This window comes from Aptenodytes forsteri, unplaced genomic scaffold (genome assembly GCF_000699145.1).
Source record: "Aptenodytes forsteri isolate BGI_AS27 unplaced genomic scaffold, ASM69914v1 Scaffold15, whole genome shotgun sequence".
Lineage (NCBI taxonomy): Eukaryota > Metazoa > Chordata > Aves > Sphenisciformes > Spheniscidae > Aptenodytes > Aptenodytes forsteri.
The window spans coordinates 8824413-8841768 of NW_008795129.1; the positions used below are offsets into that span (position 1 = coordinate 8824413).

General features: G+C 33.9%; 1 protein-coding gene across 2 annotated transcripts in view; it reads right to left on the reverse strand.

Annotated features, from left to right (window-relative positions):
- The window catches only part of EXOC6 (exocyst complex component 6), an 81503-nt gene that overhangs the window by 30082 nt on the left and 34065 nt on the right, over positions 1–17356 (reverse strand). For both annotated transcript variants that reach the window (XM_019471707.1, XM_019471708.1), the window contains exons 8-17: positions 16994–17062; positions 13448–13531; positions 13308–13354; positions 12809–12929; positions 10746–10817; positions 10050–10147; positions 8807–8912; positions 5022–5131; positions 3115–3226; positions 1332–1466 (exon numbers count right to left, since the gene is read on the reverse strand). In XM_019471707.1, the coding sequence (XP_019327252.1) occupies positions 1332–1466; positions 3115–3226; positions 5022–5131; positions 8807–8912; positions 10050–10147; positions 10746–10817; positions 12809–12929; positions 13308–13354; positions 13448–13531; positions 16994–17062 (954 nt within the window). The remainder of the gene's footprint in view (positions 1–1331; positions 1467–3114; positions 3227–5021; positions 5132–8806; positions 8913–10049; positions 10148–10745; positions 10818–12808; positions 12930–13307; positions 13355–13447; positions 13532–16993; positions 17063–17356) is intronic.

Below are 17356 nucleotides of genomic sequence, written 5' to 3' on the forward strand. Positions count from 1 at the left end.
CACCTGTCCCCAAGTGCCACAGCACAGCAGGGCTTCTGGTGTAGGACCATTCAGCTTTGCAACTCAACATAGCTAGTCCAGATGTTGGGATCTTGTTTTAGAGCTTACTAGGGTCATTATGACATAAAGCAGCCTGAGCAAGGATCAGAATTTTGACTAATTTATCTTAGGGATAAATCTCAGTCACCTTGAGTTACCTGACATTATGTGTATAAGTTGTCTTCAGCAATTTCATTTTTATGTGCAGGTTTCTCATTAACAACACGTGTCTGCCTTACAACTGAAAAAGGACTAAGGCCTTTTGAGTAATACTGTGGAGAGGGACTTCACAGATGAGGGTACGGTTTTTGCTCTGCCAAGGACATCAGATGTGACTATACAAGTCACTTGGTATTTTTGTTTTAGGTACCTCTTTTCAAAATCCTTCAGAATTTTTGTATAGACAAATTCAAGAATAACTAGGAGAACTTCACCTACTAACAAGATGAGGAGCCATATACAGAAATAAAACTACAACATTTTTTATTTTAGGATTGTTTTATACTCGGCTTACAAATCTTACCATGCTAACTGTTGAAATTAAACAATTGTCTATGCTGAGTACGCATCACCTATGACTTGCTTTAATTTTTTGAGATATAAGCTTAAGTACTTCTGCCATTTCTGAAAAATGTCCGAGATAATACAGCTTGTGCAGATAAGCAGTTCCCATACATTAGAAACAGTCGCCATACATTAGAAACAGTCAGGTTCCCAGTGATCATTTTAACAACTATTATTGTGTGTATAAAGGACATGTAAATAAAATATGAATTCTGAAAAGATAATTGAATAATTTATGCTTTGTAGCACATTCTTAATACTGCTTTTATATTACTAAATTACACAATTTGAAAATATACCACAAAATGTTTCTATTGTAGAATAAAACCAAATAAAAAATACAAACATTTTAGATTAAACTAGCTGTTTTACTCGATTCCATTCAGAAAGGGAAGATGTTACACAAACTGGAGCTTAATCTATTGAAAGCTTCTGGTGCAGTTAAGCTTAGCTTGTCATTTTGTAACTTAATAAAAGATGCATCTGAAAGAGAGTATTGACGCTTCTCACGTACTGACATATTTGAAATCACACCGCTAACACAAAAAACAGTGTTTATCTGCTCAGCATTAAAACTGAATTCTTAACAGTTCAGAATTGTTTTAGAGTCAAAAATGAGAAAGTGTGCAGCTTTGCCCTCACCCCCTTTTGTTTTAAAATGCTTCATTTATAGTGATTTTAATGTAACTTTTCAGACATAGTCATATAACGGATGACATATACCATACCTTAAATGTAGAAAGTCCATAAAGTCTTGCAGTGTGAACAGTCACTTGTGAAATATTTGTAATGTTAGATATAAAATCCTCAAGGTATTTACAGGCTTGTTCCAGGTGTGTTGTGTTTATGATGATTTGAACAAGCTACAAGAGACAAAAAATTCTTGTAAAAATCCTTTTTGTACAACCCATTGTCATTTGATTTTGTAAATGGTTACTTCTTTCAGCAACAACGCTACTAATAATTAATTACAGTATTTCAGGTTACCACCTATTACCTGTTAGTTTTCAAGTTTGCTTTCAAATACCACTAAGGAGTAATACTAGAGTTTACATACAAATTATGCCATTTGAAAAATGAAGACTGCAGACACCTACTCAGTGAAATAAATGCAACTGATCTTTTAGAATTAAAAAAGGGAAAATAAAGGAAGATATATTGCCAAAAGCAAATCACTAATTTGTACCATAAAAATATTTATTTAAAAAGTACTGCTATAAAAAAAAATAATTTCACAATATTGTCTGCAGAATGATGGATTCTGAAGTTAGGGAATTTGAAAAATAAGGTTGTCAACTCCTTTCCCCCGCAACAATGGTAACAATCTGCTTGTACATGATACAAAAGTTTTTATAAGCAGGACCTGCGTTTGCATTCAATTCACAAATTAAACAACATATATAATGTATAGTAACTGCAATATCAATATATTATATCTTAATTCTCACTGCATACTATCTGTTTTAGTGAACACTAATGTAATGCTTGGTAAAATGTTTTCTCTTTTTAACATTTTTCTCATAAAACATATCGACTTGCTAATGAAACACCTCAAAAAATACTAGTGAATTTATTTTCATATCCTTGAAAATATTCCTGTGCCAATTTCAAGAACACAGAAAACTACATCTCAGAAAAATTGTATGGCTTGTCTTACTAACATGGCAATATATGATTTATAGAGCTCTCTCCTCATCATCATCTTTTTGATTTCATCTATACAAGAGGTTCTTTCAGTTTAAAAACAACATTCAATATGACATAAGACTGCTCTAATGGCAACAGTCTAAGTCCTCAGCATGTTTCAGTAGGTACCTGCTGTCTCCTGACATTGAACATTCACTGCAGGTACGTGCAAAGTGATTCACTGTCTCACCCTCTCTTACTCTGTCCAATAAACACATTAAACCGAGAGTTCTCATGAAGAAACAACATGCACAAACCTACTAAAATATATTAATTGCAATTACTACAGAAAAAGTTTCATGTGTTAGAGTGAACTTGAGATTTTAGATTTCTTGATCTGGTAGGTTTACTCTGAAACTACTACTACTACTACAGTTCATGTGAGAGAGATTTTCTCCACCCCCCTTTTTTAATAGGAAGAAAAAGAAACTCAACAACATGCCACTAATTGCTAGACAGGAGCAGAACACACGAACCATGCTCTGTATGCAACCAAAGTAGTAAGTGTCTTTGGCTTATTTCTTGCAAATCTCTGTTTATCATACAGGAGACAGAACTCGTTCATTGTCATCTCTCTCTCAAAAGGCATCCCTGTGTAAATATACTTCCTACTAGACCCAACGCTGTATTGTTATTATTTATGTAACAGATATTGATGCTTTTTTATACTTCATCTTTCACCTCTTTAAATTTTCAATTTTAAAGCAAACACTACTTGTTTTTCTTACACAAATCTTAACACCACAGTATATCTACATTTACAAGAATAGTTTTAGCACTAATTGTCTTAAAAACACAGTTTTGAGTATGTGTTTTAAAACTTACCTCGGTTAAACCTATATGAGGTTTTTTAATTAGGTTCTGTAAACAACTACTTAGAGTTCTTGTAAGCAGCAAATTTGTAGATTTTCTGAGCATATCAACTATTTCTGTTGAGCTGAAAAAAAAGTTTATTTTTATAACTATGCTGTACATGACAACACTTTGACAGTAATACTTAATATTTTTATTTTTTCCCTGCAAAGTGAACTTTTCATGTTAAGAATTTCCTATGTGCATTTAATTTCTGGTTGCTCCAAGTGTCTGTGCTCTAACACACAGAACCCCTCTTTCACTTACCAAATTATCCATTAACTGAATTTCAACACTGAAGAAAAACTTTTTTTTTTTTTTTTTTTTTAGATTTTGGACATGTTTATTGACACAGCAGTTTGGAAAGAGTAATTTGTGGGTTTTAATGAGTTACTGAGGAGGTCAACATGTGCTCATATTAGTACGTAAATTATAAACAGTATCAATTAAGAATGTGTGAAAGCAAGTAATTTACATCTTTAACAGTGTAGAAGTGGGTGACCAGCCATGACTACCTTCCAGATTTCAGATCTATATGAATGTTATTTTATGTAATTAAAACTAAGCTTTTGAAGGCCACAAGAGGAAAGGAAATGGGAGAATTGTGATGTTTTCCATCAGAAAAAGGTGGGATGGAAGAGGGAATGAGCATGCAGACAGCACGTTTTGTTGCAGGAGAAATCATTACTAAGGAAACTCAAAGCACTGAGAAGGGAAAGACCGTCTGAAGCAATCAGGGATGCTACACAATTATTTCCGAAATGGTCAGTACCAAAGTATATTTTTCAAATCTTACATGCTTTGTTAAATAAATAAAATCTCTAGATTACTCAAACCAGTAAATACTGTTTAAAAAACCCCAGCAGTGTTTTAGACTGCTTACCATGCCAAGCTACCTTCACCCATACGGACATACACATATTGTATACAATATATAGAGACACATATGAAATATATGCTATAGCATTGGGAATCATAGATTAAATATAAAGAATTATATATGTAAATTATAGGTAAATTATGAAACAAGCACAGCTAGCAAGCACACAAGAAAATATATTTTCACATTAATATATATTTTTAGGTCACCTGGAAGTTATAGGTAAGAGTAATTTGTGGGTTTTAATGAGTTACTGAGGAGGTCAACATGTGCTCATTAGTACGTGTAAATTATAAACAGTATCAATTAAGAATGTGTGAAAGCAAGTAATTTACATCTTTAACAGTGCAGAAGTGGGTGACCAGCCATGACTACCTTCCAGATTTCAGATCTATATGAATGTTATTTTATGTAATTAAAACTAAGCTTTTGAAGGCCACAAGAGGAAAGGAAATGGGAGAATTGTGATGTTTTCCATCAGAAAAAGGTGGGATGGAAGAGGGAATGAGCATGCAGACAGCACGTTTTGTTGCAGGAGAAATCATTACTAAGGAAACTCAAAGCACTGAGAAGGGAAAGACCGTCTGAAGCAATCAGGGATGCTACACAATTATTTCCGAAATGGTCAGTACCAAAGTATATTTTTCAAATCTTACATGCTTTGTTAAATAAATAAAATCTCTAGATTACTCAAACCAGTAAATACTGTTTAAAAAACCCCAGCAGTGTTTTAGACTGCTTACCATGCCAAGCTACCTTCACCCATACGGACATACACATATTGTATACAATATATAGAGACACATATGAAATATATGCTATAGCATTGGGAATCATAGATTAAATATAAAGAATTATATATGTAAATTATAGGTAAATTATGAAACAAGCACAGCTAGCAAGCACACAAGAAAATATATTTTCACATTAATATATATTTTTAGGTCACCTGGAAGTTATAGGTTACCTTATAGTCACATTCCTGATACTTTAAGCTTACCTGCGGTGAAGTGACTCTGAAAACTTAAGGCTTGCATAAATAAATTCCTTAACCTGGATATAAATCTGAGGCACTGACTGAGACATTGGAAGCTTCTTTGGAAAGGATTGCTGTGAAAATAAAAGATAATACTATCTTACACTTGAAACTGATTCTAAGGAGAGCTTGGTATTAAATGCAACAATTAGAAAGCCACTTAACACTATCAATATTTTAATCTATCTTAAGCTTTTCTGTTTTTCATCAAATACAAACAGTGGCGTGTGTTGGGCTGACTTCTACATCTGTTTAAATAGCTTATAAGCAAAATAGAACTTTATTACTTATTTAAATTACAATGAAGTTTGGAGACTTCATGTAATTTAAGATCCCTCTGTAGAAAGTAATTTACAAACACACATTAAAAAACAGGTCTCAAGCCACTTTTAATCTGAACGAACAAGATAGATGTAAGTGGGATGAGAGGTTCAAAAATGCAAACTTTTTTTTGCCAAAGAAAGCAGTGCAAAGAAAAAAAAAAGTTTTGAGATGTTCAATACATCTGGGGTTTTCAAAGCATCTTGACTATGTTTAGGGATGTGTATTTACTATCATATATTTACTTTCTCTCGATGGCTCACAAAACCAAAGCAGTTTGAATTCATTTCAACAATTTGGATTAACATGTGGGAAATACTAGTAGTCTGCAAGAATAAAATCATGCTTCTTACTTCAACTTTAAAGCTGATATTGTATTTGGGAGGACAAAAAGAAATACATTCAATTAAATCTACACATACCAAATAGATATTTCTGCATTGAATACATAATTTTTAAAATCTGCAAAGCAATTAATTTTCTGTTTATTCTATGACTAATGCATGAGAAAAATAATCAACAACTGGTATCATCCCTGGAGAATTCCATTTCTCTTAAAAAAAAAAAAAAGCATTAATCAACAGCAGCTCAACATTTGTGTATTAAAAAAACCAAGACAAAACAGATTACCTTGACATTCTCTTAATTGTACCTCTTTATTTAAGATTAGGTGGTATGACAATTATGTGGTGTAAGTGCCAGGCTTTCATATCATTCAACAGCGATACCAAACATTTTTTTAACAATAAAATTTACTTCAAATATGTGTTCATCTGATTTAAGCAACAAATTTTTACAGATAAAACAAGTGGTATTACATACAACTATTTTGGATCATTACAATATTCTGTCAGCAGGGCTTGAGTTTCAACCTTCATATATTCAACAATCTAAGAGAAGCAATTCTTTATCCTCTACAGTGTCTGGCCAATACAGGAGGACACAACACTTTCTGTCTGCTTATTAGACTAGGCAGCAAGAAAAAAAAAAACAGATACAAGCCAATTGTTTCACTTCTGAATACAGAAAGGGAGTAAAATTAGATGATATAATCAAACCATGATAATTTGGCACATTCAATCTAAACAGAAGAGTGCAGACAAGACTGTTTTGTCCAGTCAGATTGGATTTGCTATGTTAAGTATCTAGTAGGTTCTGGTCATAATTCTGCCTAATGTGCTGCAAGCAACTCCTATGATAAACTTACCTGTAAAATGTCAGGGTGATTCATCCTAACCTACAGTTAAAAATGAGACACTCACTCACGTTCGTCTCTTTCTATACTAAATGGAGAAATACAGACATTTTCAAAGATGAAATTCCCCTTAATCTGTAAAAGGCATCAGAGATGCATCAAATGGAATTAGCCCTCTGGGGTGTCTATTCCCCTCTGTCAACTACATAGGCTCCTTCAGCAACTAGCCTGAACTTACACATCTTTTTTTTTTTTTTTTTTAAACCTCAAAATGTCAAAATGTAGATTAAATTTCTATTCACCCAATAGGATGTCCTGCTGCCTTATAGCCTGAGGCAACAACAGAGAGATGAAGTGGATGAGATTATAAACAGCAACCAATAGAAGTGATGTTGGAGCGTTTATAAAGTTTCCCCTCCATGTGGATTCCCTGCTATCTAATAACATATAAAGTAACACTGCAGTCTTTCTTTCAACAGGGATACTTAACGATTCTTTCTCCTCTATCCCACTTGCCTAGTTGACAAAACTTTCAGGAACTCCATTATCTTTTGAGACTTCTGCTCCTTTGCTAAATTTGGTTGAAGCCAACTAAACCGCTTCAAAAATTGCCAGGACACAATAAAAAATCTCAGACTGCCTTATTTCTAATCATGCCCTTCTGCTTTACATACAGGTTTCAAAGCTCTTTTCACAGATATGTAAAAAAATGTTATCCCCGCTTTACAGATGAATTAACAGGGACAGAGAGATGTGAAGTGACTTCCCAGCACCACGCAGCTGGTCAATGATAGAGTTGGGAACAGAATCCAACCTGATTCCCAGCTTTACTCTCAAGCTCACCAGCCCAAAAACTAAGCATCAGTGAGATTCTGCCCATAAAATATCTACAAAAAGTGCTGCTCACTATGAAATAGAAATCCCTCTCTGTGTCATAAACCAAACTGAAAATTGTTGGGTACAGAGAAGACATTTCCCTTCTGGTGAAATAAGAGCCAAAGCTTTGTATTAATCATACGTATATGTAACTACACGTGCCTACACAAGTAACGTCCACACACACATGCTGATACATCAGACAGAGTGAGAGAGGCTAGCAGATAAAATTATTTAGTGCAAGTTAAAAATCTCTGCAATTTATTAGCAAGATATGTCATGCTAAATAGTACCTGGGCTGTGTTATACTTCCAACACTGTAAGGGATTTCCATTCTGTTTATTTTAGTATAAATATAATATTTTAGTATTATAATGGCTAAGTAAACGAATTTGATGGAGGAAAGCATCCAGCAAGCACTCTGGAGTCTTACTCAAAAAATCAGCATAAAACCCACCTTTAGTTTTTCATCTTCACTGCAATACTGTATTAATGACATGCAGCTGTTACATTTGCCTGGTAAATCCCTGCTGAATCACAGAATTAGAGTATCTTTTTACTTTTGCAGATATGTGTAGTGATGGATCATGTATAAACCAGCTTCCTTCTACAACAGTTACTCCCACTGTCACGTGGTTCTTAGATTTAGTTCCCCTCTACAGACTCCAACATGGGCCTGTTATTTCTTCATCGGTGTTACCAAAACCATGTTTGAAGAGCAGAACATATTAATCACCTTTCTGTGAAAGGAGTTTGTAGTGAAAGAATGGCTGAGGCTATGAAAGAATACCCTATCGGAATGCTAGTATGGCAGAATTACTTTGTCTTTTCATGTTTATTTTGCCCCACATGCTCAAACACAAATAATTAATTTTAAAAGTGAAATATGAAAGTTGCTGTCTCTAACAGATCCCTGTTTTACACGTATTTTTGCAATACTACAGCATATAATATACTATGAATTACTAAACCCAATGAGTTGCAACAAAATTTAACTAAAAGACAGACTGTATTATAATTACATAAAGACTGTATCAAAGTGTATTATTAATTTGTTTACAAAAAAATGGGTTTCATTATTCACTCCAACATCAGAGCAAATGAATTACATAAATCAAAGTGTATTATTAATTTGTTTACAAAAAAATGGGTTTCATTATTCACTCCAACATCAGAGCAAATGACTAAAGCTTTAATTTTCATATTTATTTATGACTAGATAATTACACACAAAGAAGGTGATTTAGCCTCTTAATCTACCTAACTTTTCAAATTTTAATTGCTTTTTAATTATAAAAATCATTACTGTCCCAAGTGTCCTTAACTGGATTTCGACAAACTTAAAACTTTTCCTTACCTTATCAAGTTCTGGATCTTGAAAAGGAAATTTGCTTATAACTATTTTGTATTCCTCTTCATTTGCTACAGGAATAGGGCTGTAGTTGTCCGCTTCAAAAATATCCCTGGTGAATTAGTTAGTAAAGTGAAAAAAATTTAGGACATGTATTTACAGTATTTTCCAGTGTTAAAACATGTAAATGAATATAAATTTTACTACCGCACTTAGGTGTGCAGCTTCAGAAAGTTATGAGATGCAATCATCATAATTTCAGACATCCAAACTATTTTTAGATGAATTTGAAAGTACCTTGTATATGCTAACTCTTTATACTGTGTCTAATCACAGAGAAAAAATAGCTGAAAGCGTTTTAATATGTATGACTCAAAGCATACTACAGCAAAGGAACTTCAGATCAACTAGTCTACTCCAGGGTAAACCATAATGAGATACCTATTAATTACAGTAGCCTACACTTTGCCTACACTAAAGCAGATATTCAGAGTGTCTCACTTAGGTACCACAGCTGCATATAGTCAATAGAGATGATTCAGAGAATTTTAACTAGGCATATGGCCACAGTGTTAAGTACCCTCTGGACTTTTCTACTCGTCGAATGACTATACTAGGAGTCTAGAGAGCTTGAGAACCTTAAGTGGTCAATTTAATTTTAAGGTTTTCTGTAATACAATGTACCATATTTTATGGTAAACAATTTCTGCACATTTAGACATCACACCCTATCTGCAAACAGGCTTTGGAGTACAGTCCCCGGCTGCCGTATTCCTGGGTTTACAATTTACTCAATCAAGTGATTCCAAAGAATAGGTGGAAGCCAACCTGCATTAAAAAAAACATGAAGACATACTGGCAATGTCAGTAGTCTGTCAGGGAGATACGCATATCAGCTAACTGTAAACATTAAGACAACCTAAATCAGGAACCTAATGCCCTATTGCAATAGCCTAGAGTTATTAGGTTCCTAATGAAGAAAAACAGACATCTCTCTCCCGTATGTTTCTCCAATAATGTCCCTTTGGAGACCTTCCTTCTCTCCATTAACTACAGAAGCAGTACTCGATGGCTCTTCTCCTAAATATTAGTTACATGTGATTAATATCTTAGTCCTGTCCAACCCAAAATTCATACACAATACTGAGTTAATCAATTCTTCCAGAATTACAACTCTATCAAAACAACTTGAAGTTAGACAAAACCAATAGATGCAATACAAAAGGCACAATTATTTTGAAATACTAACCTGAACAGTCCAGACCACTTTTTAAGAAGTGTTTCATTGTACTGGTCTCTTATCTCAAATAAAAGATCAAATAGTCGGTTCACAGGAAAACCATAGCCCTAAAGTATAAAAATGAAAAGGATGGATAATTCAAGAACTAATACACTCAGTTCCTATCACATCACTTCAGGACTCTGAGATGAGACTTATTATTCAATCTTGTCACTTCTATAAAACAAATTATAGTACTGTAAACACACCACTATAATTAGAAGATTATATATCAAATTCTTACCAAATACTTTATCCTATGCTTTCGGTTTTCAAGCAGAAATTTGTCCCATTTCTCTATAACATTTTAACTTGCTATTTATGCATATAACTAATCTTTTTAATGAGTCTGTTAAACATTGCAAGAATACTTGCCAATGACGTTCATTTGGTCTTTCAGCTAGAGAGTTAATGATAACTGGAATCCTATTCTTGCTAAAGGTCAGAAGTAAAGCATTTATAAGAGACAAAAATGTACACAAATTACAAAGCTAACATTAATTTTGCACAGATATGAATAACTGGATGCTAGCTGGATAGCCCAGAATGCATACATTAGCTTGATTCATATATAAGATTCAGGAAAACCCAAAGCATTGCACTTACTCACCTAAAGAAAAAATTTGACTGTAGGAATTTCAGTTAAATTATTAATATAATATGTACCTGCAAAGTATCAGCAAATACTACAATGAGATTCTTCAGTTCCAGAACAAGGTCGGGATCACTGCAATATGACTGAAAGTGAGAAATTCAGGTTTTGTTAAAAGGATTTAAAATATGGGACATATGTTTTCAAAGAATATTAGCACAGAAGGTTAAACTCTCCAGCCTTATCCCTTTACTTGACTGACTGCCTTAGTAAAAGACAACTTAGACTCACTTGTCTTCACTTAGTTCAGCTACATAAAAGTATTTGTTATATTTTTACATGAACTATCAGTAGTATAAAAGCTCAGAAAAAGTAAACTAAAATATGAGATTCAATAAACATCAGTATGTTGTACTGAGATTCAAAATCAGCAAATTACATTTATTTCAGCGGAACATAAGCACACATCAAAATGCTTTGGTAAATCAACATCAGAAAGGTTTCCACAGGACATTCTTTTGAACACTAAGCTGGGTCTAACTAGTGCTAACTGTGCTACCCCAGACAGTACCCCAGCTGTATGGGGAAACACTATTAAATACTTTCTAAATAAATTCAAATTATAAATTTGATGGTAAAAAGTCAAGACATTAAGTTATTTACTAAATGACTAAGATTTGATTTTCAGAGGTGTGGAGTCATACAACTAAGGCTTTCACCTCAGCTTCACTATTTGCAATACCGGATAAAGTAAAAAAATATTTATATTAAAATAATTTAGAGCAGCATGAGAATATAGTATTGGTTAGACTATATACGCCTGTTTCACCTTTCTTTTAATTTTTGCTCTTAGCTTACTTTAATAAAGTAAGGGTTTGGTTTACAATACCTCATAAGACAATACACACTTATCTAAACATTAGTATGTACTAAGATGATGTTAGAAAGAGATTATGATAGAATTGATTTTGATGGGAGTTACCCATTTTGCGAAGAAATAGTGATCAACTACATTACAAGATATTGAAGAGTTCTTTAGAGATTACATTACTTTTACTCCTTAAATTACCATATTCTTACATAGGTGTATAAATCCATACGCAGCCAATTAACTTGCAAAGTATTTAGCTTAAAAAAATGCTGGATTTATCTCAATTTATCCTAATCCTCTAAAATGAATTAAAAAGTATGAGAACATCTCATGTACCACTGATCAGTAAAGGGCCTATGATAAAACTATAGTTGCAATCTGACCTTTTTCCCCATTTTTCCTCAGTATATATGAAACGTAAAATATTCCTCAAATTAAAGACAAATCGTAATAAAAATAAAAATAACATTGCATAAAGGAACTGCTTCTAGCAAACATTAAGAAGGGAAAGATAAAACTCTTCTATTTTTTCCAATAGTAAAAGTTGTACCAATAGTAAACTCTGAAGCAATTTACTATCAGTCAGTCTGAGTGAACAATGGTATTCCATTGATTTTCACAGAGGAATAAGAAATAGCATGCAGCTATTCAGCATCACTGGAGCTAAGGTAGAAATGTAACTTTAGGAGACACACTTTGAATGTACTGAAATACTCAGTTGATACAGAATTACATTCTAACATCTGTGAAGGTTTTTCTAATACCTTTACTTCAACATAAACATATTACTACTATAGCCTGAAGAGAGAGCTCCAAGGGTTTTGCTGGTGGAGTTTATTTTGGAAACACAGCATTTGGAATGATAATTAGGAACTATTTCCTGGTGGTGCTTTCAGTGCCGAACTATTCAATCTGATCTAATGAAGAGGTCAGTTGAGACTAATGAGGAAGGATTGCAATAATAACAGCAGATTAACTCTGCATATTCTAAACTGCCGGACTAAGAGAAGGTTTGGAAGACCCAGTGAGTTGTAAATCAGTGGAGGATTATGCAAATAGCCCATGGCTGCGGATCACAGCCTGACACTGTTGGGAAAAACAAAAGCTTGGCAGGCTCCCTCCCAAATCTGAGCAATTTTTAATCACAAGGAAAAGAAAACATGAGAGAGGTGTAATTTTTCACTTTGTTACTATCCCAGCTTTAAATATACAGAGCTCTGAAGTAAGAGGATTTAAACTGCAATACTGGTAAGACTTCTCACTTACTGAATGTGTTCTTAGAACAGCAATGATCTTGGAAAGGGCCATGTTCCAGAGTTCATCGGTATATGTTCTAGTTACCAGTCCTTGGGTTACATGTAAAATGTGGTCTTCTACTACAAAGAAACTAAAACAAAATAATGCTTAAATTATTAAGTTGTTTTCTAATATTAGAGCAAATTCTACCCTTTCACACTCAAGCATAGCCAAACCCCTTCCCACTCAAGCAGTGACATTTTGGTAGGTTTGGTGTTCTGCTTTGCCCAGCATGAAGTCAAAACGTGAAAAGTTTGTTTCACACCAGCTGGAGCCCAGGCTGCTGGAGGGTCCTTGTGGGGCACCGTACCGGTAGGACCTGGATGCTCTTCCCCGCTCAGACCCAGCAACAACCACCCGCAGAAACTGAATCTTGCAGAAGAAAGTTTTTGGACAACGGGAGAACAGAGGGTGAATTAAGAATCAATATTGTAAAACTGAAATAAATCTCTGTTTAGAAAAAACTTACCCTACAATTTGACTGAAGTATCTTCTATAGCCTTCTACTGTTTCATGCTTTCAGTGAAAAAGAAAACAAGTTTAGGAATAAAAATACCACTAAGTATTAGGTACAACCCAAGTCAATGCAAAAACAAAAGTATTGGTTACCATGCTTGACTGCGGCTGCAGAACTAATCTTGCTTGTTTCCTTCTTTGTTTTCTGTAGTAATTTTCAAATATTTCTCCATCACCCTAAACCAAGACAAAAGTAGTTAAAACAAGAACATTGTCTCAGTATGAAAAAAGACATTTCTTAAATTAAGGGTAGAATTCTCTTAAACTAAGCCACATATTTTGCGTTTATTCCACACATAGACCTCCAGCTGACACAAGCAAAGTTTTGCATGCATGCAATATGCAGAAATTATCTTTTTTTTTTTTTTAAGTAGCCTACAGAATGTACTGTAAATAAAAATTTGGCTCATGTGCCTACATTTTGTCAAACAATATTACGCATTTTAAGCGATATTTATGTTTTTAAACTACAGCTTTCAGAGTATATTAATATTTATAGACAAGGCATATAACCTATTAACTCTTAACTGAAACTCCTTGCCTCCTAAAATGGTTCTCTAGGTTATTCAAGAAACTAATCGCATTGTAAAGTTAAGTTACAAAAATGTTTCTGTGACTATATGATACATCTGAACACTGCCTGCATTAGCTTTGTCTGAGAAAAAAAAACCACGAGATTTATTTAATATTTGCTTATTCTCTTTGGAATTGGTAAATGTAATGACTGTGGATTTGGATTTTTCTCCTATCGCAGTCCTCGAAGACACAATACCCTCTGTGCCTCATGATTATATTGTGAGGAATTCAAGTGACATCCTGCCCATCTCATTAAGATGACCATTCAGTAGAAACCATCTGTCCATTTGAAATTAGTGCTACATTGACTCATCTACCTAGTGAACGCAATGTAATTTGTATGCAAGCAGAATAAAGCAACTTAGCATTTTTACGGTTTGTTTTTACCTCATGAGCCTATTATTAGGCCAGCGCTATTTAGAATTCCACTACTTTGGCTTCCAAAAATCTTCAAACCAAGTTATTACAGAGATTGTACATTGCTAAGTCAACATTACTTACCTAACTTCTTTATAAGATATAACAAAGAAAGTTTAAATTTACTATTTTAAGTTCATAATGAATATTTAATCAAATTCAGAAATACTACTAACCTAACAAAATCTAAAAGTAAAAAAGAGACTTGGCTTTAAAAAAAAAAATTTGAAACTGAGATGCAAGTTTACTAGAACACTTTCTGTTGCAGCAGAACTTTATACAGTGTGCTATAATTCGTACTAACACATATTGATCAGACATACTAACCATTCACCTCCAGCCCAAATATTCAATGCAGTTTTCAGATGCACAAAGCCATTATTGAATTCTACTTCCAATGCCAAATTTCTACTCAGTCCTGACACAAGCTTCTCAAGTGAAGAAGAGTAGCTGTTCTTCTCAAATCCACACCAAAAATGGAGATGTAAAATATCTCATGATTATTTATAGACCATGCTATCCTATGCAATCAAGATCAGCAATTCAGGCATAACAACTATTTTAAACAGATGTTCTAAAGCAATCAGCAGAATACAGCAACAACCCTGATTATTCACTCACTGAATAAGCAAAGGAAAGGCAAGATAAAATATACCGAAGCAATGCATTTGTTTTGCCCAGCTTCCAGAAGTTCATGAGTTTATATCAATAGAAATAATAAATCAGTTCACGTTGGGTTATAAATTCTAGGAATATTGCTCATATATCAAGTGTTGTTTCACACCATAGTTACATTTATTTTATACTGCTATATAGCATTTAGTTAAAAGGTAACATTACATGCCAAAGGGATCAAGGGTGTTTACAGCAAAATTCAAATATACAGCATCTCACATAATACATGGACTAAAAAAAGCTCTTTATATATATTGCCCAGATGTTTCTAGTCTAAAGAAAGGTTACTCGTCAATACAGTCTTTGGTACTTATGTATCTTGCGGTCACCAGGTTGCAGTTACAAGCTATGTAGTATTCTGAGGTATATAAAATCCCGCTTTCTTCTTCAATATGAAGAAGCAGAGTAGAAAACATTTGTCCTGCATAAAAATACAATATTTTCTACAGTTTTGTAGCAGCTTTGTAGAATTTCTACAGCTTTGTAGAATTCACTAAGAAGGTGACATTTGCTGTGAGATAAGTCCTTGATATAGAAATGTAATGAATAGCCACCTGGCATCAATTCCCTCCTTTGCTGTCATGAAGTTATTCCAAAAGAGATGGTTTACAACAGGAGGTAAACGAGAAGGACTCCAAGAAGTGGTTAATGCAGAACTCTTGATAACACTACTATGGCTTATTAATTAGATGATGTTGGCAGGAAAGACAGAAGCCCTATTCTGAAGAGATCAACAACCCTTTTTTCTAAGGGGCTAAGCACCTTTCCTATCAGAGAGCACTCCAAGTTGTTTCCTGTCTCCAGTAAATTTGGAAGCTGGCAAACTTTCTGTGCAAACCCAAAGAGCATATCCTTGGATCAAGGATCCAACACCAGGATCCTTGTCAAAGTGAAAAACATAATCACATATTACTTTTAAATGTCATCTATCAATTTTACTTTCTGTTCTTTTATTATACTAAAGGAATAATAAGCAGATGTTGTCAACTGGTGTATTTAAATTTACACATTCCTTTTTATATGCTATTTCACACTTATTTCCTCTGTAAAAACAAATGGTCCACTCTTTTTTAATAGTTCCGGCAGCCTGTCTTTCTGTCCCTCCTGTTCTTTTCATCGAGATGGGTAATTACTGATGTAATTATTGATGCTTTTGTTTGGATTCCTTCTTTAAAAAATAAAGTAACAGTGAAATAACACTTTAAACGTTATTTCAAGATAGAAGCTTTCACATTACACAGCTGCAAGGATTCCATAGAAAGAAGATAACCCAGCCTGAATGCTTGAAGCCAGGTCCAGCTGAGATTGTAGGATTAGCAATACTTAAAAGTACTTCATCTATATGCCCCTGATACTTACTCTGTAAGTAATCTGACTTCAAAACTAACTGAGACATAGGAAAGGTGAGAAAATAATAAATAATTTGTTATCAAGTTTCGCCAAAAAAGTTTTCGTCCTTGTTAGCTTGTGCATTATGCTCTTTTACAGCAGCTAAAATGGGCTATTGTGTCTCTGCCATTGAATCCAATCTAATCTGCCTGAGCACAGTTTATCACAATCTCCAGTTTTTGCTTGCTATTTTGCTCTACTATGCTGATTTTCACAAGATTCAGACTGAATATTCCTATGTTTTGTAATATTGATCATAACCCCACAAACATTTGGGTAACATGGAATGCTTGGGGGAACTGCAAAAGTGCCAATACCACTATTGAGGCAGACATGCATATTTTACGTATATTCTTAAGTACACTTATGTAATTAATGTCTTGCTGTGTGTCCTTTATTATGCATATAAAATAAAACATGCAGTTGTGCCCTGAGTATCCATACTCTACCCATCTCAGCTGGTTCATCGAGCACTACTACTACTAGAATCATGTTTGCTTGGTAACTATTAGAGTATGAAAAATACGAAAATGAACATTCAACTTCAAAAAGATATTTTACTTTCTACACCTTAATACATACCAAAACTGAGTAGATGTGCAAACACCTATAGACTGGAGAAAAGTCTACAAGATCTTGAGCAGTTAAAACCTGAAGGAAAGGAAAGGAAAACAGAAAAGTGTATGAAGTATAAAAAACATATAATCTGCAAAATGTGATACATTACCAGCAGAACTTGTCCACTTAATAAACACTTCATAAGACATCTTACTGGTAAGGAATTATCCCTTCCATTTAAATTCTGTTTTAGTGCCCTTAATGTTACAACTGCTCAACCTGGTTTCTTAAAACCTGGAGATTTAGGGGAGAAATAGTAGTTTAGCAGAGTGTGAAGTTAGTAGACTGATGAATCTAAAGTTCAGATGAATATGGAAATACATTGGG